General features: G+C 45.9%; 1 protein-coding gene across 1 annotated transcript in view; it reads left to right on the forward strand.

Moving 5' to 3' along the window:
• The first annotated feature begins 21,883 nt into the window (after positions 1-21,883).
• Positions 21,884-24,914, forward strand: part of LOC135829639 (uncharacterized) — a 200,565-nt gene continuing 197,534 nt past the window's right edge. Inside the window, exons 1-2 of the mRNA XM_065342036.1 lie at positions 21,884-22,176; positions 23,280-23,356. Of these exons, the coding sequence (XP_065198108.1) occupies positions 23,330-23,356 (27 nt within the window). The 5' untranslated portion in view covers positions 21,884-22,176; positions 23,280-23,329. The remainder of the gene's footprint in view (positions 22,177-23,279; positions 23,357-24,914) is intronic.

Raw genomic sequence — 24,914 nt, forward strand, 5'->3', positions numbered from 1 at the left:
CTGGATGAAGAGGAAAGCAAGCTCGATGCTCTCACTCCGCTAGTACAACAACCAACGAAGGCCATTGATTCTGATTCGAATTCTGCTGCCGGGTCCTTGTCGAGAGCGTGTTCATCCGGCGAAACAATCACACTTTCCTCTCTATCCCATAGTAGTAACGTACCTCCAGATACACCATCTGGACTCGCTAAGGTCTACAAAGAGCCTCCAGACATTACCCGCTCCGCAGAATCATCGACACCTCGTTTGGAGAAGACCGCATCTTTCTCTGGTGATGTCCAAGGTACTCCACATTCAAGTACTGGCTTGTTTGCTGGCAACAAAGATATCATCCCAGTGAATACTCCCTCCCAATACAATGCCGAAGCTCCTTCTACCAGCAAAGAGTCTAGTTTATCTACTGATGATATGGAGAAGTTTTGCCAGTTGGTCGAGAAAACCAGGATCAGTAGAAACCTGAATCAAAAACAACTCGTATGCATACTTTGCGAATCACATTTATTTATTTTTTATTTATTTATTTATTTCACTCAACTCGTGGTTCATGACCAATTGGCACGCAAAGTGCGAGAGAGGGGTGATAGCCAACCACGGCAAGAAAAGAAAAGAAAGGAATATAGAAAAAGAGAAGAAAGAAGGATAGACAAGAATCCAGCAATGAGATCCTATCGTACTACATTATGCGATCGGAGTGCATTTTTAAAGCTGGAAAGACATTTTGATGTCTTAACATGCTGGGGAAGTCGCAGCCAAAGGCTGTAGGACAAAAACAGAGGAGAGTTGGTAAATGCGGCTGAATTAGCACAGGGAAGTGAGAGACTATTACGAGTGGACCGGGACAGAGAAAACCAATTGAATACGGAGAGATGAATGGGAATTTTACCTAGGCGAATTCTGTGGATCAAAACGCAAAGCTGCTGTTTGCGATTATCTTGCAGTGGCTGAGTATTGCTGATACAATAGAGCTCAAGACTAGGAAATAAACGCTGCTTGTTAAACAATATTTTAAGAAGAGATTTATGTTGGATTTCAAGTTTGTTCACAAGATGTTGACTTAGACTACACCAAGACTGACATGCATACTGGAAAATAGGTAATAGATACGAGCGATAAAACATAGAACGGCATGTATTTGGCAAATGAGAACGATGAGGATATAGTATGCCGAGAACACTACTAGTTTTCTTGCAAATATAGTCTACATGAGGAGCCCATGTTAGACAGTCGTCAATAATTATACCAAGGTGCTTATGTTCATTGACAATTTCTATGGTCGATGAGCTGCCAGGACATGATAAAGACACATTGCAGAACTGATCACTAGCACCGCTACAGAAGAACATCACTTTGGTCTTACTAGTGTTCGGTCTCAGCTTCCAAGTCGACATCCAAGAAATGGTGGAGTTTATCTTTTTCTGGAGGTCATTGACTAGCAATTGCTTGCAACTACTTGAAGCGGAAACTGTGGTGTCATCGGCGAACAGTGAAACATTAGGGACAGACATCGGTAGATCATTGACGTAGACTAAAAAGAATAGTGGCCCCAGGATTGACCCCTTTCAAAGAAACAAAGCAGGTTGCCACCAATGCCATAGGCACCCAACTTGGCAATCAGGCCTCTATGCCAAACAGTGTCAAAGGCTTTCGCCAGGTCAAAGAAGCACATGCCAGTATGTTCTTTCAAATGTCGGGACTGCATGATGTTTTGGATTAGGTGGACTAGGTGCAGAGCTGTGGAGTCCCCTCGCCGGAAACCAGACTGCATGGTATGCAAGTACGGGGACAAGTGTCGATATAGCTGATCGTACACAATGCGCTCAAACAGCTTTGAAATACAGCACAGTAGGGAAATGGGTCTGTAGTTCGTTGCATCCGACCGGCAGCCTTTGCGCTTATAAATTGGGACCACTAATGCGTATTTCCATGCGGAGGGAAAGATTCCAGACGACAGAGAGATGTTAAAGAGCAGCGATAACGGATATGCTAGGCTGTCTTGGAGGTGTTTCAGGATTTCGTTTGGTATACCATCGTAACCAGGAGACTTCTTATTGGGGAGACTGCGTATGTATCTGGTTACAGTACGGGATGAAATCGTCAGCGATGTAAACGTTGACTCTACTGGTATTTGGTGGATAGGAGGAACTAACCATTCAGGTCGATCCTTAACGCAGAAGCTGGTAAACTGCTCATTCAGAGCATCCGCGATATCAAGAGGCGCAGTGGCGGAACTTTGGTCAGACCGTGTGATTGCTGTTGGACTAGAGCCCAATGACGATGCTGATTTACGAAGAGTTCTTATAAATGAGTGAAGTGATGGACGCTGGCTGTCGGTGAGAGAAGTAGTAATGGACTGGATGTATTCTTTATGGGCTACACGTGATAACGTTTTTGCTATATTCCGCTGACGTTTGTACTGCGTTGCATTGGACGGGGTAGGGTATTTTTTATAGATGCTGTAGAGGTCATGCTTTCTCTTAATGCCTGCCCTGAGCACTGGTGTCATCCATGGTGGATCCTGGCGTGAAGGGCGGCTTCGGTTTCTGGTGGTTGACTGGTGATCGCGGTGAGAAGAGCAGACTGAGAGAGACGATTCGAGGACAGACGAGAAGTTAGAAACGGCTGTATCAATATCAAAGCCGCATAAAAGGTCAATCCAGTGAGTTGCGGCAATTTCAGCATTGACGCCTTCCCATTGCGATTGAGTGAGCAAGTGATGGCTGAAGCGAGGCGGTGCAGTGTCAGATGTGGACTCTCGAGACTGTGCTATGTCTTTAGCTATGGAGAGCCTGCCGAGGACGATTAAGTGATCGGAGGCACCCAGGGGGCTCAGGGATTCAATGGATGTGAACCTCTCGGGAATGTTTGTGGCGACTAGGTCCAGGCAGCCACGGGGCCCAATGGATGTAAGATGGGTGGGGAACGTAACAAGTTGAGACAGTGCTATGGAGCGAAAAAGGTTACACAAGGCAGAGCCTGCAGCAGATGTTGAGTCGGAGGCACACCAGCTCTGGCAATGGGCATTAAAATCACCAGTTACAATGGTAGATGATGGAGCAGGTAGCTTAATGAGAGCAGTCCGCAGAGTATCTACAAAATATTGTAGGTCAGCAGCGGGCTGGTTAGGGGGTCTATACAAGCAGGCAAACGACAGTGGTTGGGATGAACCTATGGGAGTAGCTTCAATAGCAATTGCTTCAAAGTTCTGTTGCCGAAATGAGTGAATCTCTCTCACTTTGCTGAAGGCGGTAGTGAGCACCAGGATGGCAACACCCCCATAGCCTCTGAGGGGGTCAGGGTTAGAGGGAGTTTGCGGTCGGTCACGGCGGAATACTGCATAGTTCGGCAAGTGTAAGGTATGGTTGGTGGTGAGCCAAGTTTCGGTGATGCAGATAATGTCAGGCTTCTTGGCATTACAAAGGATGGAGAGTTCACCGAGTTTGTTGTTTATTGAGCGTGCATTTATCACCGCAACAGACACGTGGGAAGAAGATTGAGTAGAATGGTTAGAGGAGCTGGAGTTAGGTTGGAAGGGCTGTGCAAAAACATTTAGTGTAGAGTCCAGGCTCGAGGAAACGGTTGAAGTAGTTGGAGGGTGTGGGTTGAAGGGGAGAGCGTTGGGATTTAGGATGCAAGTACTGCTCATTTACCTACACTGCCAGAGGAGAAGCGCCATTCGCGAACACGTACGGAGGCAGGTCAGAAATCATCACGTTGGACCGTGGTGAAGTGCTCTTCAGGAATCACAACATGGGCATAAGCCAGTCCAAAATAGCGTGTTTCAGCCACGGAGCATTTGATGATGTGAACATCTTTGTTTGCGCACCACTTAGCTATTGCCTCAGCATGGCAGCCGCTGTCTATGTAGCTGACGTGGAGCGCTTTGCATCTTACACGGGAACCACCGCGTAGGAGACCCTGTGTTGACTTCTTTGTCTTGTGGAAGTATGATGTGACTGAACTGTGCGTGTACGGTGTGGGTGTTTGGTCAGCTGGACGTTGGAATGATGGCGGTGGAGTACTACGGTGTGGCAGGCTCATCAGTTGGGCGCTGTAGAGCGGACGAGTGTTTGTGAGCCTCTGTTCAAACTGTACGGGTGCGTTGGGATTCAAATGCTGCTGCTGTGAACGTGGGGCTGGTGCTACGGTGGAATTCAAATGCTGTGGATCGGATGGGGAACTACTCGTACATGTAGGTTCATGGTGATCAAAAGGCATACCGGTAGGTTGGGTGGGCGGGATAGGTGCATGGGTTTGTGATTTTAAACTAACGTCTGCTAGCTGGCAACGGAGAGACTCAACTTCCGCTTTCAGGTCTACAATGGCGGACATCTGGCGAACTAGTTCCTGCACTGTCTTGGCCAACTCATCAATGCCAGCACTTGCTTGACTATTACTACTAGTATGTACATGTGACTGACCTGCATTACCGATCCCGTGTTGGCGTAGCAGGCGGACCATGGCAGCACGGTTAATATTGCTGGTGACCGAGATTTCATTTTTCTTGGCCAGGTCACGAAGTTCGTCAAAGCCGAGGATGGCAAGGTCGGCATTAGATAGATCCTCAGACATACTATGTCCACTACTTCGGAATTACCAGACGTGGAAACTAGTGGAAAAACAACAGCTTAGTCATGCTCTGAAAGTCCGATTAATGAGGAGCAACGGAATTTGCATCCATGCAGTTCGGAACTGTTTAAAAAATTATATCGTGCACCATTTCGAAAAACAAGAATATCTGTCCATAGATTTGAAAGAGGCAAGTTTAGTGCGGAGCAAATGTTAATATTGTACCCCATATTCAAAGTATGGATAGAAGGCGAGCGCAGCGATGATAGTCCGCGACGGAGTATAAGTCCGGCAACATTTTCAAGACTTGGCAGACGTGGCAACCGGCTTTCACACGACCAGTGTGTTATTCTGAAGCATGAGTTTTGTCGAGATCCAAGGCCTTCTGAACAAAAAGAAATTGATTTGGCTTCCAGATATGGCGCACAGCAAGGAGTCATACTTCACTGGTACATCCACCATCGCTCGTGCAATGTGGGTCGCCTTCAGATGAGAAGTACATCTAGCACGGACGAGTCTTAAAGATGGCCAAAACCAAACTGAAGAGGAGCCACGAAAAGATGAATGGAGAGATTTTAGAAGATAAATCCCAATGACAAATGCATGTCCTGTACCCGAAACATTGTAAGCTGTGATAGTATTAGTGACTTCTATTCCAAACACCCATTTGTTGTTTAAAGGGGAAGTTAAGGCAAAAATTAAAATTTCACCAGTTGTAGTCTTCGGGGTGCTGAGTCGAATGGTCGTGGTCCGAGGAAGCCGAGACGCTCCCTTCCTACTTGAATCCCAATCGAACTCGCGCACTTCCACCGAAACTGGGTGACTGCGCCCTACTAGATGGGAATTTGTATGCAAAATGTCACTAAAAGCGCCATTCAGTTCGTATAGAAGCACGGATGAACGCGATTGACCCATATGTTGTAGTCTTTTGGACGCTGAGTCGACTGGTTTTGGTCCGAAAAGGCTGCGATGCAGCGTTCCTCCTTTATTCCCAATCGAACATGCTTGAACAAGCGGTCACCCAAATTTGAAACACTCACACCCTGGCTCTGGGCAGTCGATTCCCTCTGAATAGTTCGACGCTAAGACAGTTTCTCCCCCACAATCGCTCATGTTAAGCCTTGGGGTTTTGCATCTTTCTTACCTGTACAGCTCTATCTTCTTCTTTTTTCATTGTTTTTGGTGCGTGTTTTTGGCCGTGACGCCGAGACCTGAGGTCGGCAGAGTCATCAATGCCCCACCATCACTGCTGCGTCTCGGTGCAGCGCCTGCTCATTAGTTGTCACGTTTGTCCTAGTCTCCGTACCATTGTCTTTCCTTATTCTTTTCGAGCTGGTTATGTGAACGTAGTAAAAAATAAAATATAAACCTCATTGCTTTATCTTTTCCACGTACATGTGCGTCTATATTATGTTCTCTTAACCTTTTCATCACATTGGACATGATTTTCATTGATGATACATGTAGTCTGAATACAATCGATAAGGTCATTTTATTCATGCATTTATATAAAAGCAACATACGCACAGTTCGCTCGGGCGAGTGATATGCGTCGGGTGTGACGCTTGAGTGCTAAATCCTCCACACTTGCGCTTGCACCAATCCTAGATCCTACAAAACAATAATATAGTTGCACATTGTTCCTGTCACAATTCGCTGATTCAGTGTCATCTCAGGCCTGAATCAAATCAACAATAATGCTAATTTTATACCCTGAAGAGTATCAAAATTCCCTGCACGCACAGTTTCAACACCACTTGAGGCAGTCTACATATTCGTAGCGTCTCTACTTCTCCTGGCTGTGTCCCCGTTTTTAAATGCTTGTAGCATATATATTCAGTTCGCATTATAAATTTCTTCTAGGTCAATGCAAAGAATGTGAACTATACGCATGGGAATTCTGTCCTAAATTTAGTGAATAACATCGACACTTTCCTGGATGGTGATATGGCCTACAAACGAACGGGAACGGGTGTTGCATCTTGGATCGACTCAAGTACTGCAGAAGTGAACAGCGCGACAGGGTTACCCGTGACTGAGATAGTAGCTACAAGCACATTACAGTTCAGTCAGCCTACAAACACTTCAATGGCGACACAACTGTCATCCAGTTGTCCACCGATTTTCAAACCGGGAGGAGAGCAAAACTCTGGTCCGCCTGGCAGGGAGTCGTCTACGGTTTCAGGTGCGTCTGTGCAGCAACGTGCCAGCACTAAGCTAATACAGCCGGTCAATGATGCTATCATCCCTACACCGGTACATTCATCGACAGAGCAACTTCCAAACTTTTTGCAATTACTTAGAAGTCTGGATGAAGAGGAAAGTAAGCTTGATGCTCTAACTCCTCTACTGCAACAACCAGCAAAGGCCATTGATCCTGAGTTATATTTTGCTGCTGGGTCCTTGTCGGGAGTGTGTTCATCCGGCTTGTGGCAAGTGAGAGATTCTGGTTCTGCCACCGGTTGTAATCCTACACAGCCCACCAAATCTTCTACCACTCCTACACTGGAACCAGCTTTCGAGCGATTGCCAGACTTCTCAGAATTACTGAAAAGTATAGAGAAAGGGAACAGGAAGATTGCCGCTAGACAGGCAACGCAGGAGTCAGAGGCAAGTAGACGTGACGTAACATTACCAGGAACTATGCACATCACATCACATACAGACTTTTGGTCTGAACATGCTGTCGCCGGAACTGCCTCCCAGTCAAAACCCAGTTCAGAGAAAGTACATCTCACTTACCCGAGTAACGCTGCTTCTCCTTTAGCCGTTAGTACATCACAACGGCAACACCAAGAGGACGTTTACCTTGGGCGGAGAACAAGAGATTTCCAAACAATCACACTTTCCTCTCAATCCCATAGTAGGAACGTGCCTCCAGGTAGTTATACACCATCTGAACTCACTAAGGTCTACAAAGAGTCTCCAGACTTTAGCAGCTCCGCAGAATCATCGACACCTCGTTTGGACAATACCGCATCGTTCTCTGGTGATATCAGAGGTACATCACATTCAGGAATTGGCTTGTTCGCTGGCAACAAAGATATTGTCCCAGTGGATACTCTCTCCCAATACAACGCCGAAGCTCCTTCTCCCAATAAAGACTCTAGCTTATCGACTGATGATATGGAGAAGTTTTGCCAGTTGGTCGCAAAAACCAGGATTAGCAGAATGCTCAACCAAGAACAACTCGCATCCATACTTTGCGAATCATATCGTGCACCATTTCCAAAAACAAAACATTCCGTCCATAGATTTGAAAGAGGCATGTTTAGTGGGCAGCAAATGTTAATATTGTACCCTATATTCAAAGAATGGATAGAAGGCGAACGCAGAAATGATAGTCCACGACGCAGTATAAGTCCGGCATCATTTGCAAGACTTGGCAGACGTTGGAAACGGCTTTCACATGACCAGCGTGTTATTCTAAAGCATGAGTTTTGTCGAGATCCAAGGCCTTCTGAACAAAAAGAAATTGATTTGGCTTCCAGGTTTGGCGTACAGCAAGGCGTTATACGTCACTGGTACATCCACCATCGCTCGACAAATGTGGGTCGCCTTCAGATGAGAAGTACATCTAGCACTGACGAATCTTAAAGATGGCCAAAACCAAACTGAAGAAGAGCCACGTAACGATGAAGGTAGAGATTTTAGAAGATAAGTCCCAATGACAAATACATGTCCTGTACCAGAAACATAAGTATTAATAGTATTAGTGACTGCTATTCCAAACACCCATTCGTTGTTTAAACCACCATTCGTTTTTGCGTCTCTACATCTGAGAAACTGTTCCCAGTACATTGCTGTACGTTTTGTTCATTTTCATTCGATAGGTTCATAATATTTGCCAGGAATATTTTCAGCTCCTATCCTTACAAGTTTTCGTTTGTAGCTTTAAATTGCTTTACTTCACTCTCTATTACTGATATCCTTGTGTGACGGTGTCATGTCTAGACGCAGTTATAGAGTTAGATATACCCCAGTGTTCTAGTCTCATTACCCCTCTCGCAGTATAATGATTATGACGTCAGATCTGAGAATGTATTAGTGATTTCTAAAACAACTGTATTAGTGATAAGAATGTCCACTGATGATTTTTACCACACAAAGAGGTGCCGTATGTTTATATTGAGAACCTCTCCCAATACTTTTTGCAACACTAACCCCATAATGGTGTACAGGGCCATATTGTCCTTTTTCACCCTTTTCGCCTGCTCATGGCTTCTGAAAACTCTTGTTTTGTGGTCAGAAAGAGCAAATCGATTACTTCGAAGCAGTTACCAAGTTTGTACTCAATGAGAGCGTTAACATAGCAACATACCCTGCAAGTTGTGTGGCCCTCAGGAATTGAAGATCCATTGGAGGGGACGCTAAGGGAACAAGTTCAAGTATGAATGTTGCAGAACGGAACTCCTTGAATTTTGCTTCAACCGTATTGCCCAGTGCTCTTACCTGTATGGTCTTCAACATACATGTACATCCGCTAATGTCCCATTGACTGCTGAGCCCGAATATATTCGGCATTCAGAATGACGTCAGGGCGCTGAGCCCGAATATACTCGGGCTGACAGGCTATCCTACTGTACTAAGTTCTGTGTTTCAGCGTATGGCTGAAAGAGACCCCAGAGTCGAGTGGCACATTTCCTGCATTCAGTACGAGAGGTCGCTGGTATGAATCCGGCTTGGATAAATGTTTTCTTCTTCTTTTTGTCCGGTGATTCAACTCAAATTGGCGACTTTTTCTTATTATACGCCATTTGGATAGTAGTAGTATTAGATTTTATTATTTTACTAGGAGAGTCCCAATAGGCGTTGCCTTTTTACTGGGAACCCTAAGGTGAATTTTTGGCCAAGTTTACACAGAGTAAGAGACAGGGCCTGACGGCGGATGAACAGGCGCGTAGGCAGGGGGGGGGGGGTGCTTTGGGTGCCAAAGCACCCCCCTCAAAAACTTCGACCATGGGTCTGGCTTGGCATGCATTGTATGATCAAACAAAGCACCAAACCCTTATTCAGGACCTATTCGAGGTCGGAATTGGTGGAACGGTGCTGCAATGGCTTGCAGACTACCTCTCAGATCGGACACAGTACGTCAAAGTCGGTCAGGTACAGAGCTCACCATACACCAGCTTCTCCGGAGTATCACAGGGGTCACTTCGCGGGCCCCTGTTGTTTGTTCTCTACGTCCGTGACATTGCGAAAGAGCTGTCCCCTTACAACGTTGTGACCCTGCAGTTTGCGGACGATATCTCAATTAGATCCAGCAGCATGAGCACGGATGAAGTGTCCCAAAATCTCTCAAGTGCTGTCCAGCACCTCGCCGATTGGCTTAGGAACCGCGGTCTCATCTTGAATGAAACGAAGACACAGAAGATCATGTCGATATCGCCAGTACGATCTCAAACATTTGACTTGCAAGTGCAATGTAATGGACTGCCTCTGCCAACTGTTCGCTCTGCGAAATATTTAGGTCTCCACTTTGATGCGGACATGAGCTGGAACACCATGGTCGACCACGTCGCACGGGGCGTCGCGTCGAAAGTTGGCATGCTCAGACGATACGCTACGTTCCTGCCTTTTCAATGTCGCATAGCCTATTTTCGTTCTTTCATTTTATCACACTTTATGTATGCCGCTTCTGCTTACTTATCATTTCTCACGGCGTATCAAAGTAGACGGCTTAATGGGCTCTTCAAGCGTGCTGTACGCACAGTCTGTCGGGTACCTCCCGGGACACCCACAAGCAATATTCTTACTTGAAGTACACGCATGAACATCCAAACATTGACCACATACGCCAACATGCACCTTCTGGTTTTTATCTGGCGTTGTCTCCATGACTCCTCTAACATCGGCATGTTGTTCGCTAACTTTTTCAGCCGCAGTAATTCCACTCAAACGCGTGGTGGGCACAGCAATTGAATTTACTGATTGTCCCTGCCAGCCCAACTGCATATCTTGCCAAACGTGTTACCTATGCTGGGACCATCTTATGGAACCAGCTCCCCGCTGCGGTCAGGCAAGAAAGAAAACGCAATCGCTTTAAGTCAATGGCTCTTGCCTTTTTGCTTACCAGATAAATAAGCCTTTTTACAAATGCTGTATGCACTGCTCTTTACGTTATTTTCTCCCTATGCAAGTCGCAACTCCTGTTTTGAGTTGTTTTTCTTCTCTCCTTTTCTTTCCCTACTAGTTGCTGTTACACTCACTGATCCTTATGCACAGATATACAGCATTCCCTCAGTAGTGGGACCATTGTTATTAGGCTCGGGCCTGTTTTGGACTTCCCACTCTAAATAAAGAATACAAACAAAACAAACAACAACCGCGACTGCCCTCAGCCCAGACTGGGTGCATGCTACGTAGATCTGCGAGTACTGCATTGTGGGGGTTATGTACTCTTGATTGTACTACACGTGCTTGCACTTTTCCGTTGCAGTCAGTGTGCAAGTATTAGTTACTCCATGAACAATTTGGTCTCAAATTTCTAAAATGCGCTACTTGTGGCGCATGTTGCTGCGAAGGTAGCATATCTGAAAACACAGACAAAATCAGCGAAGCGCTTGCCAAGGAAAGAAGGTGCGAACTGCTTACCCTACCCCGCTGGCAGGTCGTTACAGTGTACTTGAAAAATGCTAGCTTGCCATCATCCCCTGCCACCTTGAGGCATGGATCGCTTGAAAACGAAGGTTCTTGACCTGAATTTGAACGCGCGTCTTCTTCAGCGTATTGTTGAGTGCTGAAGGGTCTGCCTCAAACTCTGATGAAGACGTCGACCTCACCTGCAAGTGCAGCGAAGCGGGAGGCCACACATTAAAGCTTGGTCCGTCGACAATGCTCTGCCTCAATTTCTAGCTGATTTCTTTGCCCCTCGAGTGGACAAAATACATTCGAAAAATCGCTCTGGGAAGCAACAATTTTAATCACGCGGAGGAAGTAGATTGTTGGAATGGCAAGCTGGAGACATTCATAATACATCAATAATTCAAGGTGTACACCACACTACAGTCCATTTCAAAACTATAGACGCGTACCTAGGCAAAAACCGTTATGCCAGCACCTATACCACATACAATCTGTGATCACTTTGTGCATAATTTTTTCAAATTTGGGGGTCTGTTATCCAATCGTTTAGAAACTATATGAGAGTAATTGTGGAGCGGACCTGAGCAATATTCCGAAAACTATTCTCAAATAGCTCCAGCCAATTTAGAAACATTTCAAAACCCCTACGCGTCTATAGTTTTAAAATGGACTGTAGCATGCATACAATATGCTTACATGTACATTACTACTATACGCGATAACTGTGTATACTTAGTTATGGCAAATGAAAATGAATTTGAGAAATTGATCACTATATCCGGTATATTACTATAGCCGCCCACCTTATAGGCGATACAGACTGTACAAGATTCCTCAAAAGAACGTTATTGGAAGAAAAGTATGGGCACCCCCCTTTGCCATGATCCTGGCTACGCCCCTGGTTTTCTATAGCACTTGGCTCCTCTTTTTGGTAACTATATCGAGTTGGTCAGCGTGGTGATCATCGCCTTCGTCAACATTTCACAAGTGTTCAACAACATAGTTGCTTAGACTATGAAGTTGTGGAGCTTTACCTTGACTCTATTTTTAGTATTTTCTTCAGAGCGTCAGATGAACGGCCCTGTAGCTGAGGCTTCTAGCTTGTGCTTGGCTTGGTAACGCAACACCTTCTAGGTGAGAAACTGTTTCCCTTTAAGGTAACGAACCTGTAACTGGCTTAACGGGCAAGTTATCGGGCACCCTTTAGCTAGCCATACACTTTTAACAAGAACATTGTCACTGATTATGATCGTAAGCACACAGCCTCTTTTACGGGCATTCGTGAATTTTCTTTTTACGGAGAAAGACAGAGACAAAGAGAGAGAGAGAGAGAGAGAGAGAGAGAGAGAGAGAGAGAGAGAAAGAGAGAGAGAGAGAGGCACACGCCCACACACACACAGATGCACACATGCACACACACGACTAAACACACACACACACACACACACACATGCACGCACGGACGTGTACAAACGCACACACACACATACACACACAAACAAAAACACGCACACACACCTGCACACACGCACACACACGCACAGAGAGAGAGAGAGAGCGAGAGAGAGAGAGCATAATTATACTTAATGACACTGTGCTAGAACGCAGATTCATGTGCAGGCAGATCACTCATCCCTCGAGATGTGAGAGATTGGAGAAATAAATTAGAAATTGCGCTTTACTGTACACTAACACCACCTTTGTTACCTCACAATTACATCATGCAATGACACTGCGCGATACTGAATAACGGTACTGACGTTCTTCAAATTAGTGCCAATCAGCTTTAGCACATCTTGGATATGCAAAACAAAAGATTTCTAACTTGGAATTTTACAGTATACATGTAATAGGGAGGTGCGCGCAACAAAGAAAAGCCCAAGCCGAAAGTAGCAGTTGTAAAGGACGTTCTCCCTTCTTCATTCATGTCGATGACAATACCAGAAACGCCATTGGACAATACGGTCATGCCACCATACAAAATAACTTGTGTGTGTTTTGTTCTCCACCAGCATAACACAAGACACAGCAAGAGAGCTGCACAGCCAGTGGCAGGCTATGCATGTCGCGTATGTGTGAACGGGTCTCTCTGGGCCTGCTGGATTTTGTCAAAGCTAGGAATTTCGGAAGTCTGGAAGAATTTTCTTAGTAATCACCTCGACGGCTTCAGGAACTAGTATGCACCCTGCTGGCATTTTCAGCATGTGAGCACTCCGGCGCCAAAGTCATGTAGTGTAGTGGGTACTTTGACAGAGTTTGGTATAGCTAGTGTTGACAGCAGAGTCCAGCGCGACAGTAGATACATCATATCCACCAATCAACTTGGCTCCTCATAAGGCATGCATTTACTTGCCCTGTTGTACATAGTTAGGCAGGCAGATGTTGCCCTTCACGGCCTGTTCAGGAAAAAGAAGCCATTCACATTGCAGGACATCAGGAAGTTGATCCAGTATTTTAGTCAGTTTGAGCCATCACTGATCCACCTGCAACTGATGACGCTCATATGACTAGGTTCCCGAGGATTCCTACTCTGCGATGATATTGTCAGATTACAGCCAGTTAGCATCAATTTCTCAGCACAGTCGTCCAGTACACAAAATACAGGACTGTTGCTTTCATCACTGCTGAGCAGGCTGTGAATATTTTACCATAGTGGGCAGACACGTTGCCCCGAAGAAGGCATTTCCCAAATCGGCCCGATTTTTTCGCGTAATTGGCCTTTCGATCGGGTAAAAGAACGTCCAAGTTCGGCCATATTATGAGGCGTAAAGTCAGTATTTGGCTCAAAGCAGTACTTGAAGTCACCGCTCGCAGTCACAGAACACATGTACATAGAAAAAAAACATTTACGTGCACACTCTAGATGCTAGAAAACATAGAATTGCGCCGAATTCAGTGCGAAATGTTCGGGGCAAGTATCGACGATTTCTGACAGCCATTGCTTTTGCCGTCGTTTCCTGCGGTTCGATTTCAGAAATGCCTAAAGTCTCAGTCACTTGTCGCAGCATAATGGTTGCAGAAATTGTATTTGCCAGATGTTGAAGCACCAAAACATCGAATTTTAGCGAATTCAGTGCGAAAATTGCACATTACGCGAAAAGATAAGTGACTTCTTCAAAACCACTGTTTTAGGTCAGTTTTTCGGCCGGCCGATTTGGGAAATGCCTATCTCATGTACACTGACAACACAATCCTTTGCGGGGGTGTCAATTTCCTGAGAAGCAGTGTCACCAAACATGATAACAGTGGTGTCGATTTTGTAGCAGAATATTACTAAGTGTTATTCGAGAGTCCTAAAGGTGGTTTTTCCAACAAAACCTTACCGCGCGGAGCGGGGCAGCATTTCTACCGTGCATACTGACTTGTTTGCGTGTTTTCCTTTTTGTTACCCAAACCTGTTATTAGCTTAACAAAATGTGAAACACTCACACTTCATCACTTCGTCTTTTCCACGTACATTCACATGTATAATTATTACGTTCTCTTAAGCTTATCGTCACTTTTGAGACGATTTTCATTGATGATAAGTGTAGATTGAATGCAATCGATAAGGCCATTTGTTCATGCATATAAAATACTTGCTGTGTACAGCATTGGGTATCACGCTCCTCGGCTTTTGCCTTGTTGAGCACTCCCAGTAGGCTGCTCTAGTGCTGCTGCATCGCACAATGCCCGCTACTTTTTGTAGTTTGAGCACTCTGGCGCCAGAGCGACGAGCTATCATAAAGTCTGTGGTGCCTCCTTTGAACCATGGCTGGTAGCTCGGCCTATTTAGCTCGTAGCCGTACTGATGAGGCCATTATGGCCGAAACAGCTTGCTGTCTACAGCATTGGGTGCATATAAAATATAAATTCAACATAATTATGCACAGTTCGCTCAGGCGAGTGATTTGCGTCGGGTGTGACGCTTGAGTGCTAAATCCTCCACACTTGCGCTTGAACCAATCTTAAATCCACCCAAAAAATAAGGATTGTGTTGCGCATTGTTCCTGTGGCAATTCGATGATTAAGTGCCATCCCACGCCTGAATGAAAACAACAATAATGCCAATTTTATATCCTGAACAATATCAAACCTTGATGCACGCACAATTTCCAAATCACTTGGGACAGTCCACATATTCGTAGCGTCTCTACTTCTCTTGGCGGTGTCGACGTTTTTACATGCTTGTAGCTTTTATATTCAGTTCGCATAAACATTTCTTCGAGGTCAATACAAGGATTGTGAACTTTAAGCATGGGAATTCTGTCCTGAAAGTAGTGAATAACATCGACACTTTTCTTGATGGTGATATGGCCGAAAAACGAACAGAAACGGGTGTCGCACTTGGATCGACTCAAGTACTGCAGAAGTGAACAGCGCGACAGGGTTACCCGTGACTGAGATTGCAGCTACAAGCAAACTACGGTTCAGTCAGCCTACAAACATTTCAATGGCGACACAACTCGCATCCAGTTGTCCACCGATTTTCAACCTGGGAGGAGAGCAAAACACTGGTCCGCCTGGCCGGGTGTTGTCTACAGTCCGGATGCGTCTGTGCAGCAACGTACCAGCACTAACCTAATACAGCCGGTCAATGCTGTTATCATCCCTACACCGGACCATCCATCGACAGAGCAACTTCCAAACTTCTTGCAATTACTTAGAAGTCTGGATGAAGAGGAAAGCAAGCTCGATGCTCTCACTCCGCTAGTGCAGCAACCAACGAAGACCATTGATTCTGAGTCGAATTCTGCTGCCGGGTCCTTGTCGGGAGCGTGTTCATCCGGCTTGTGTCAAGTGAAAGATTCTGGTTCTGCCACCGGTTGTTATCCTACACAGCCCACCAAATTTTCTACCACTCCCACACTGAAACCAACTTTCGAGCCATTACCAGACTTCTCGCAATTACTGAAAAGTATAGAGAAAGGGAACAGGAAGCTTGCCGCTAGACAAGCAACGCGGGAGACAGAGGCAAGTAGACGTGACGTCACATTAGCAGGAACCATGCACTTCACATCACATACAGACTTTTGGTCTGAACATGCTGTCGTCGGAATCGCCTCCCAGTCGAAACCCAGCTCTGAGAACGTACGTCTCACTTACCGGATTAACGCTGCTTCTCCTTTTGTCCTTAGTACGTCAGAACGGGAACACCAAGAGGACGTTTACCTTGGGCAGAGAACAAGAGATTACGGAACAATTACACTTCCCTCTCAAGCCCATATTAGTAACGTCACTGCAGGTCGTTATAATTATACCATCTGGGCTCATTAAGGTATGCAAAACACTCCAGACGTTAGCAGCTCCGCAGAATCATCAACACCTCGTTTGGTAAATAACGCATCTTTCTCTGGTGATGTCCAAGGTACATCACATTCAAGTATTGGCTTGTTCGCAGGCAGCAAAGATATTGTCCCAGTGGATACTCCCTCCCACTACAACTCCGAACTTCCTTCTCCCAATAATCCTTTCCACAATAGTTGTAAGCCGTGACGTTGCGAGCAATATATGAACTTTTTCGTAGTAGGTGGACGCGCGTGCGTGCGGGCATTTCAAGACAGGGAGCTGTAGAATATCAGTATTCTAGCGCTCCACATTACAAAAAGTATTTCGTACTTCAAGTTGATCTGCCCTGTTTTGGTCGCGTTTGGACGGATATTTGCAGCGACTTTCGTTATTTGAACCGGGACGGTTGAACTCGTACAATTTTTCGTTGTGCCCAACCTCTCTATTTATCGGCCAAGTATCGACTGGTTGATATTTTGCCGAAAAGCCGGAACTTCTAGTGCTTGCACGTGGTGGACTGGGCATTGCACCAATCTCTGTAGGCTTTTCATCATGACAGCAGAGTGTGTCTGTGCAGACCGTGGACTGGCTGCACTGGATCGCTACTACAGTATTCATCGGAAACTGGCCCGCTGGCTTTTGAAAGTCCGATTTGGGCCGAATTGAGGATGAAAAACCCATTTTAAATCTCAAAAATACGGGTTTTGGATCTGCTTCTCCATACATTTTGCCATGGCATAACTATCCGTATTTTGTTAAACCTGGCTGAACTTCTATTTCCCTGTTCTTGGACTTTTCTGGCCACAAATATGGCAAGGAGTAATTGCACGGGTCACACAATGCAGGACGTACTGTTGTTTTCACGATATCTACAACTATGTGAGAGAAAAATTAGGGTGCCAGTTTCCAATAAACTGTAGAAGCAAGCTGTAGAAGCAAGCCGTTTCACGCTTTGGCCTTGTACTTTGTTGCTTGTTTGCATGCCCTTGTGGTCTTTAGCAATTTGTCTCTTTACCATCCGCAGGTCTACAAGCACTACAAGCAACCCACTGAAGTGTAGTTCAGTGGGTTTTGCAAAGCGATAAGGGTACCCGAAATCCTATCAGATCTCAGGGATGCATGGAGACGTGGAGATCTGATCATTTTCGCGGCACGTGTGCACCCATATTGTGGTTTGACGTCTCTACTCTCACTCACTAGTAGCACATTGGAAGCTTAAGGCTGTGTATACATGAGGCGTTTCAACCCGGGTTGAGTTCGACCCCTGTCAGATTTCAACCCACCTTGTGCACAAAATGAATGGCGCGTTTACATGACGCATTGCGCTTGACCCAGGTTGAAATATCAACCCTGGTCAAGAAAATCGTACAAACGTACTTGTGTGTGTATCTCGCGACAGTTTGGAACAGCACTGCACATGCAATTTTCGCACGAACGGATTCACGTGACCACACAGGACTCTAGAAGTGTACTTTTAGCGGTATATCAGCATTAGACCCGGGTCAACTATATTCATGTAAATGCTCACCTATTTTGTCTTTCGTACAGACTTTCAACCCAGGGTGAACTCGAACCGGGTGGAAATGCTTCATGTAAACACAGCCTTACACTCATCATTGATCAAGGTGATTTCTCCATCTAACAGACATGGGTATAACGTTATGCCAAACGTGCCTACACATAGATCTACATGTGCCTATTTCAAGTTCGGAGTTGCACTGATCAGGCCTCATTGGCCGAAACAATATACGTTCCCAGTATATTGTGGTCCTTTTGGACCCCGGGAATGGTTTGGGTGGTATTCTTGCAATCTCTCCATCAATTTTTATGTTATTTCTTCCTGTGTTACCTTCCCATAGACCACTGCTTTGCCCAAACTGAATTTGTTGACAGCTCTGAAGTTTGTCGGGATTATTTTGCAACTTTGCAAGAATACCACCCGAAACGTTTCGGGGGTCCAAAAGTACCCCAATATACTGGGAACGTAGGAAAAAGTCAACATGGAATGAGGGATTATGGCCATAAACGAACATTTTCTTGTAGGGCCTCATACTTCAGTGGGTGTCATCAAGAGTAGATAAACAAGAGTGTGCAACTCGCGGATGGGTTGGCCCACGGCGGAATTTTTTGTTGACGTAATCTTTTCGACGACGCACGCGCTGCGAGCCTTTTGGAGAGTTTTCCCTCGTGCACTTGGCTGGGCTTTACACTACAAGGTCGGTGCCCAGCACGTGCTCTCACACTGCTCTGCGGCAAAGCCGCGTTTCTCTGAAAAAAGGTGACGTAAACAAAAAATTCCGCCGTGGGCGCGGGGTATCTGCAGATTGTGCAGGAGAGATCCGGAGTTGCACACTCTTGTTTATCTACTCTTGGTGTCATCCATGACCATATAGATAAAATAAAATTTATTAATACCAAAACCATTGCAATTGTAGCACTTCCTGATTTTTCTATCACTGGGGCCCCGCCCGCATTTTCCGTAATAAAAGTGAAATCCATCATGAACCTCTAACCCAGACTTTATATTTATCTCGGTTATTGTGTAGTTGAGGAATACATGAAGTTACAGGGATTTTCCCTGCCGCGTCGCCACTACACAAGATCTTCAACAGAAACACATTGAAGTTGAGCTACTCCTGCATGCCCAACATCTCGTACCTGATGAACGGACATAACCAAAAGATACTAACGCCTGGTGAAGAAAAATCTGCGGCAGGGTGCAACTGCCAAGCCAAGCCATCATGCCCTTTGGGCGGCGAATGCTAAGAGGGGGAAGTGGGTAACCAGGCCTCCGTCACAACCCCAAGTACCGGCGAGGAAAGGCAATACAGCGGCCTGTGCGAGACGCTCTTTAAGGTGCGCTATGGCAACCATCTAACCAGCATGCGGCATGAAAAGTACCGTACCAAACCGAGCTATCCAAGCAAACATGGGCGCTGGCTGACCAAGATGAGGAATACAGTATCAAATGGGCAGTCATAGATCGGGCCAAGTCCGACAGCAACATATCCAAAAAGTGCTGCTTGTGTTTAGCAGAAAATATGCGCATCATCACCTTCAAGACGCCCCACACTCTGCTCAACAAGAGGTCGGAGTTGGTATCAAAGTGCAGACACCAGAACAAGTTCTACCTCTCCACCTACTCTGCCGTGACATAGCCACCGCGTGCTACCACTATTGGCGCCCCATCCTCTGAATTCCCGCGGCTGTTGAATGTGGACACCAGAGTGTGCGTCCACCGCCACACATCACACCCCATGCCCAATGCCCCCAAGGCTTAACCTTGTCCTGCCTGGTGGTTTCTCCGCCTCTGCACGCTCCATGCATAGTTCGCGCCTACTGAGCATGCCCATCCAGTGATGTAATTCTTATCACTCGCTCTTCCCATGCATGCCCTGCATTGATAACTCACACCTCCTCTACATGCTCATGTGATCCCCCACACTCAGAACAAGCTATCCCGCGACAAAAGCATTAGTTGTCTGATGATTGCCTTAGCATTTAGCTACGTGCATGAAACGCAGCGCTACAACGTATGTATATATACTTGGTGGAACCATTCTTTTTTACCTTTGTGAAGTTTGAGAGAGATGTGATGCAGTAAAGTAAAAATATTTAAAAATCATAAACATGGGGTCTGTCTGGACCCCACCACCCGGAATGAGGGTTAAGCTCGGAGTAACACTGATGAGGCCTCATTGGCCAAAACAGTCTGGCTGTCTGCATCATTGAGTATTTCGCTCCTAGATTTCAATCTTGTAGAGCACTCTCCGTAGGACGCACCTGTCTTGGTTTGCTTTATGCTTTATCCGCTGCTTCTAGCAGTTTGAGCACTCTCAGCGCTAGTACATCGAGTTGTCATAATGTCTGTGGGTCTCGAAGCCATGGCCAACAGTTCAAACCTATTTTTGGCTCGGAGTTGCACTGATGAGGCATCATTGGCCGAAACAGTCTGGTTGTATGCACCATTGAGTATGTCCCTCCTAGATTTCGATTTTGTAGAGCACTATTCATAGGACGCACTTGCGCTGGTGAGCTTTATGCTTTGCCCGCTGCTTCTAGCAGTTTGAGCACTCTTAGCGCTAGTACATTGAGCTGTCCTAATATTTGTGGTTGTCGTAGCCATGACTGACAGTTCAATTCTATTTTAAGCTCGGAGTTCCACTGATGAGGCTTCATTGGCCGAAACAGTCTGACTGTCTGCATCATTGAGTATTTCTCTCCTAGATTTTGATCTTGTAGAGCACACTCCATAGGACGCACTTGTGCTGGTTAGCTTTATGCTTTGCCCGCTTTTTCTAGAGGTTTGATCACTCTCAGCGCTACTACACCCAGCTGTCCTAATGTCTGTGATGCTTGCAGCCATGGATGACAGTTCAATCCTACTTTAAGCTCGGAGTTGCACTGATAAGGCCTCATTGACCGAAACAGTCTGGCTGTCTGCATCATTGAGTAGATCTACATATACGTAGCAAGGGGACATGGATAAGTTCCTACAAAGACAAGTTATTCCTAGGAATGTCAACCATGGCACGGGTCTGTCAAATCAGTCAGACTAAAGCTGCAGCTAGCGCATTTCTGTGGAATATCCTGCGCCAGTGTCATTGCAACTATCACGCTCATTCTAGGTCTGCAGCGTTGTCAGTCAGACGTATTCTAAGCTGCATACATTGAGGTCGTCCGTTGCTGGTATATCCCGATATCATTTTCCCTGTTCATTGAACTCCAACCAGGATTGTGCCACCTAAACGACAGACAAGTGAAACCGTGTTTGTTTACACATGCGCCAAGTCGTCCGTTCTAAAACGACGTAATTATGTTAGTAATGCTGGATTTGTAATGTAACTGTTGGCGGAAGCGTTCATCTCTAGTGACGACCAGTATGCAACCCATCATCCACTTCATATGCTAGCAGATTTTGCACGGGCTTTGTCTCCTCCGCCAGTGACAGACCCAGCGCAGACTTGACAGTCGACAAGACAGATAGCACCGCCTCTGGCACGAACACAGGCGCTAGGCGCAATTCTTGAGAATCGAGTCTCTGTCAATACGCGTGTCCAGCCACCCAGAAGGTAACAAAACAACGCCTGCAAGTACATGTACAAGTACCAGTAAGTAAATTAGTTGATCGGACCTCTGACCAGTGCAAGGTGACTTCTAGTTTTTCGGAAATTCGACGACATGATCTGCTTATCACGTACTGGTGACATTTGAGCACGTGATTATTTGAGTTGGAGTTGCAACCTGATGTGCACATACAAAGACAAGTACATCCCGATGCTCGTTCGTACACTTGGACTGAGCTCACGGCAGCCGTTCAAGAACACAAGGCCTAGATGCCCTTCGGCGTGCTTTCTGGATTGGAATTCGGCCGCGATCAAACCTGGACAGCCGTCGGGTGCATATAAGCCTGATGATACTCGAAGATATGTGAACGCAGGTGACTTCGAGCACCAGCGCCCAGTGCGTTCGAAAACGCGCCGCTCGAGTTGCATTTGTTCCACAAGGTCATTTGGGCATGGTCAAATTCTTGAACGCCTACACCGATAGATTCACTCACTGGATGTTGCTCCAACACAAACGTTTGTCGCTTCTCAAATAAGAGTAGGACAAAGTCTGTACTCTGTAGCCGCTGCTTGCCAGCTGACGTACTTCAATAACTCCACTTTCTTAGTGGCGAACCGAGTAGCTATTCGCTGCACTAAAGAGAGTTGACGCGGAATTCTTGGCACGTCGAGTGGACGCCACCATTCTTTCGTGAGTAGTTTATCTAATATCTATCTCTGCAATCCATCTACTGTCGTGGACATTGAAATAAAATCGATCGCCCGGGGCCGACACCCTCAGTACAGAACATTACATGCAGTGCACAGTCATGTTGATCTGATGCGACCAGCACGCTGCAGCTCACCACCCACGGCTGTTTGGGCAGCGCCCTGGTGCCGCTAGACGCACGCCCGGATTTCCATATCAATAACAGTAAATGTAATACTGACACATGTACGATTAAAATATTCAGTGGGACCCCAACACACAGACACCCTGATGCCGTCAATCCCTTTTCTGCACGTTATCCTCGCCCACTTACTGCCGTGCGGTGTGCACATAAGTGAGACCATTTCCAAGTCTCCCCATAGTTTGTGGATTTCATGGGGTTTCGGCCATTGGGTGGTTCAATAGCCGATTGAGTCATCCTTCCAAGATTCCTTTCCAATCCCTCTCCTCTCTCCTGGGGAGACCCGCGTGACCAATTTTGGCAGAGAGCAAGTACAAGCGTGTGTGTGTGTGTGTGTGTGCGTGTGTGCGTGTGCGTCTGTGTTTGTGTGTTTGTGTGTGTGTTAGTGTGTAAAGGGGAATTTTCCCGTGTCCATTTTTCCGTCAAATCAATGAATAGTATGCGTGAATTAAAGCTATTACGTGGGGATCCCCATGCGCTAGTTTGCACATGAAGTGTGTGGGTTACAGTGAGCGCGGCGCTCTAACCGCCTGTGCGGTTTCTTCGGAAGTGTGCGAGTTTCAAAGTCTGAAGCATATGCAGAATAATCTCTGCAGGGATGAGGGCCACGCCATCGCTCAGTGGTTAGAGCAACCCTGGCCTGAAACTAAGGTCCTCAGTTCTATTCCTAATGGTGACAGTCTTTGTTCTTCTGACCTCGCCCATTTCCATCTTTCCCTCAAATACATGGATATTTTTGTGCCTAGTATACCTGCAATCAGTAGATGCAGTAGCTGCAGATTATTTTTACGACCCAATATTCATGGCCATAGCATGATTCATAAGTTGAACATACCAGTGGTTTGCATTTCCGAATTTTCATGAACATACACCAGTGGTTGCATTTCTTCTCTTTACCATTCAGGCTGTGAAGGTCTGGGCCAGCGACAAGGCATTCCAATATTGGACGTGCCCATGTCCATCATGGATAATCCTCTCAAGGTACATTGTCTGCATCATATTGTACCCTTTAAAAGTTAAAAGCACACTAGTTCAAGAACCTCGTTTCCCTGGACGGCCCGGGGGCAGGCCCTGCACGTAATCTTGGAATGTCCGGAACTCTGAATCACATACGTTTTGATGGTGTAGACATGAGGAACATGACTGTACAACATCATACAACACCATTAGTTCCATAAGTAGTGACAAAGAGTAGTAACGCTACCACTCTCTAAAAGAGTGCAGGGCAAACTGAACTACGGGTGTGGAGGTACGAGCAAAAATATTTTCAATGCGACGAATGGAAAATTGCTCTATACTTCTGCAGCGCATCTTATTGCGGCATCGGATGGTCTGCTTCAACGTTCAAGTCCCTACACAATACCTCCTTGTCCTGGATTAACTGCCTTCTCAGGCCATGGTTTAATGTGTTTGCAAGACTTGATATTCGCATAGATGAACACATCCATGGGTCACGATGGCTCTTGCAGTTTATTCATTTATTTTATTTCAAGAAATACTTGGCTGGGGTAGCCAATGACCCCTTTGCTGCACTGAAAGTGCTTTCTGTAGGATTCAGTGATCAGTTACGTCTCCATAACAGATCACGATACCCATGACCAGTCAAACAGTCCGAAATCCCCGATGAGAAGTCAGAAAGTCACCCACTGGTTTTAATCGGGAGGATTAATCTAAAACCGCCGCGGGTTTCTCCATGAACGGTCATAAAATCAACCCCAAAATGTGACGATGGAACTGAACTTATCCAGGCGATGAACTAGGGATTTACATGTAACTCAATCCTGTTGTGTGTGTGTTTGTGTGTGTGTGTGTGTGTGTGTGTATGTGTGTGTTTTTGTGTGTGTGTGTGTTTGTGTGAGCTCTTGTCGAAAACGAAAGTGGTCAAAAATCTTGCGGGCATCCGACAGAATCTCTATTATTTTGAAAGTACGTTTTGGCAAGTACATTGTGTTTTTCATGACCGTGGAAAAACACAGCACTCTATGAGCGATCACAAACGGCATTGTGACAGGTCATAGAGCATTGTGACTTGACACGGGGCATTGCGACTTCTAGCCTACTTTTGACTGGTCATTGGGGGAGGAAGGGGTCTGTTTGACTGGCCACGCAGGAGGTGATTGGTCATGGGGATTTCGCTGCCCGTCTGGCCACTGATTCCCACATATAATACCCATACAACACGTTTCCGTGTTCTCTGTGTTACGAAATCGGAGCAGTTGTTCAGGGTTATTGCTTATTCTACGGCTTTGCCAGCTATATGCTGGTTTGTATTCGTTTGTCCCGAGGGTGCATGGGCCAGGTGTACTCATCTGGAGGATTTTTTTTTTTAGTTTTTTTTTTACAAAGACCACTTAATGCAAAACATGAGATGCAGCTAGGTGCGAACAATAGTAATGATATATCTACTGGCCCGGCAGATTCGAACAATATTTTAAACGTATAGCACCAATTTATGCGTGGCGCCAGTTTGCAAAATAGGACACATTTTCTTTCTGGTAGAGGACAGTTGAAAGGAGAAATTTGGCATCCCGAAGATCTG

This window comes from Sycon ciliatum, chromosome 13, assembly GCF_964019385.1.
Source record: "Sycon ciliatum chromosome 13, ocSycCili1.1, whole genome shotgun sequence".
NCBI lineage: Eukaryota > Metazoa > Porifera > Calcarea > Leucosolenida > Sycettidae > Sycon > Sycon ciliatum.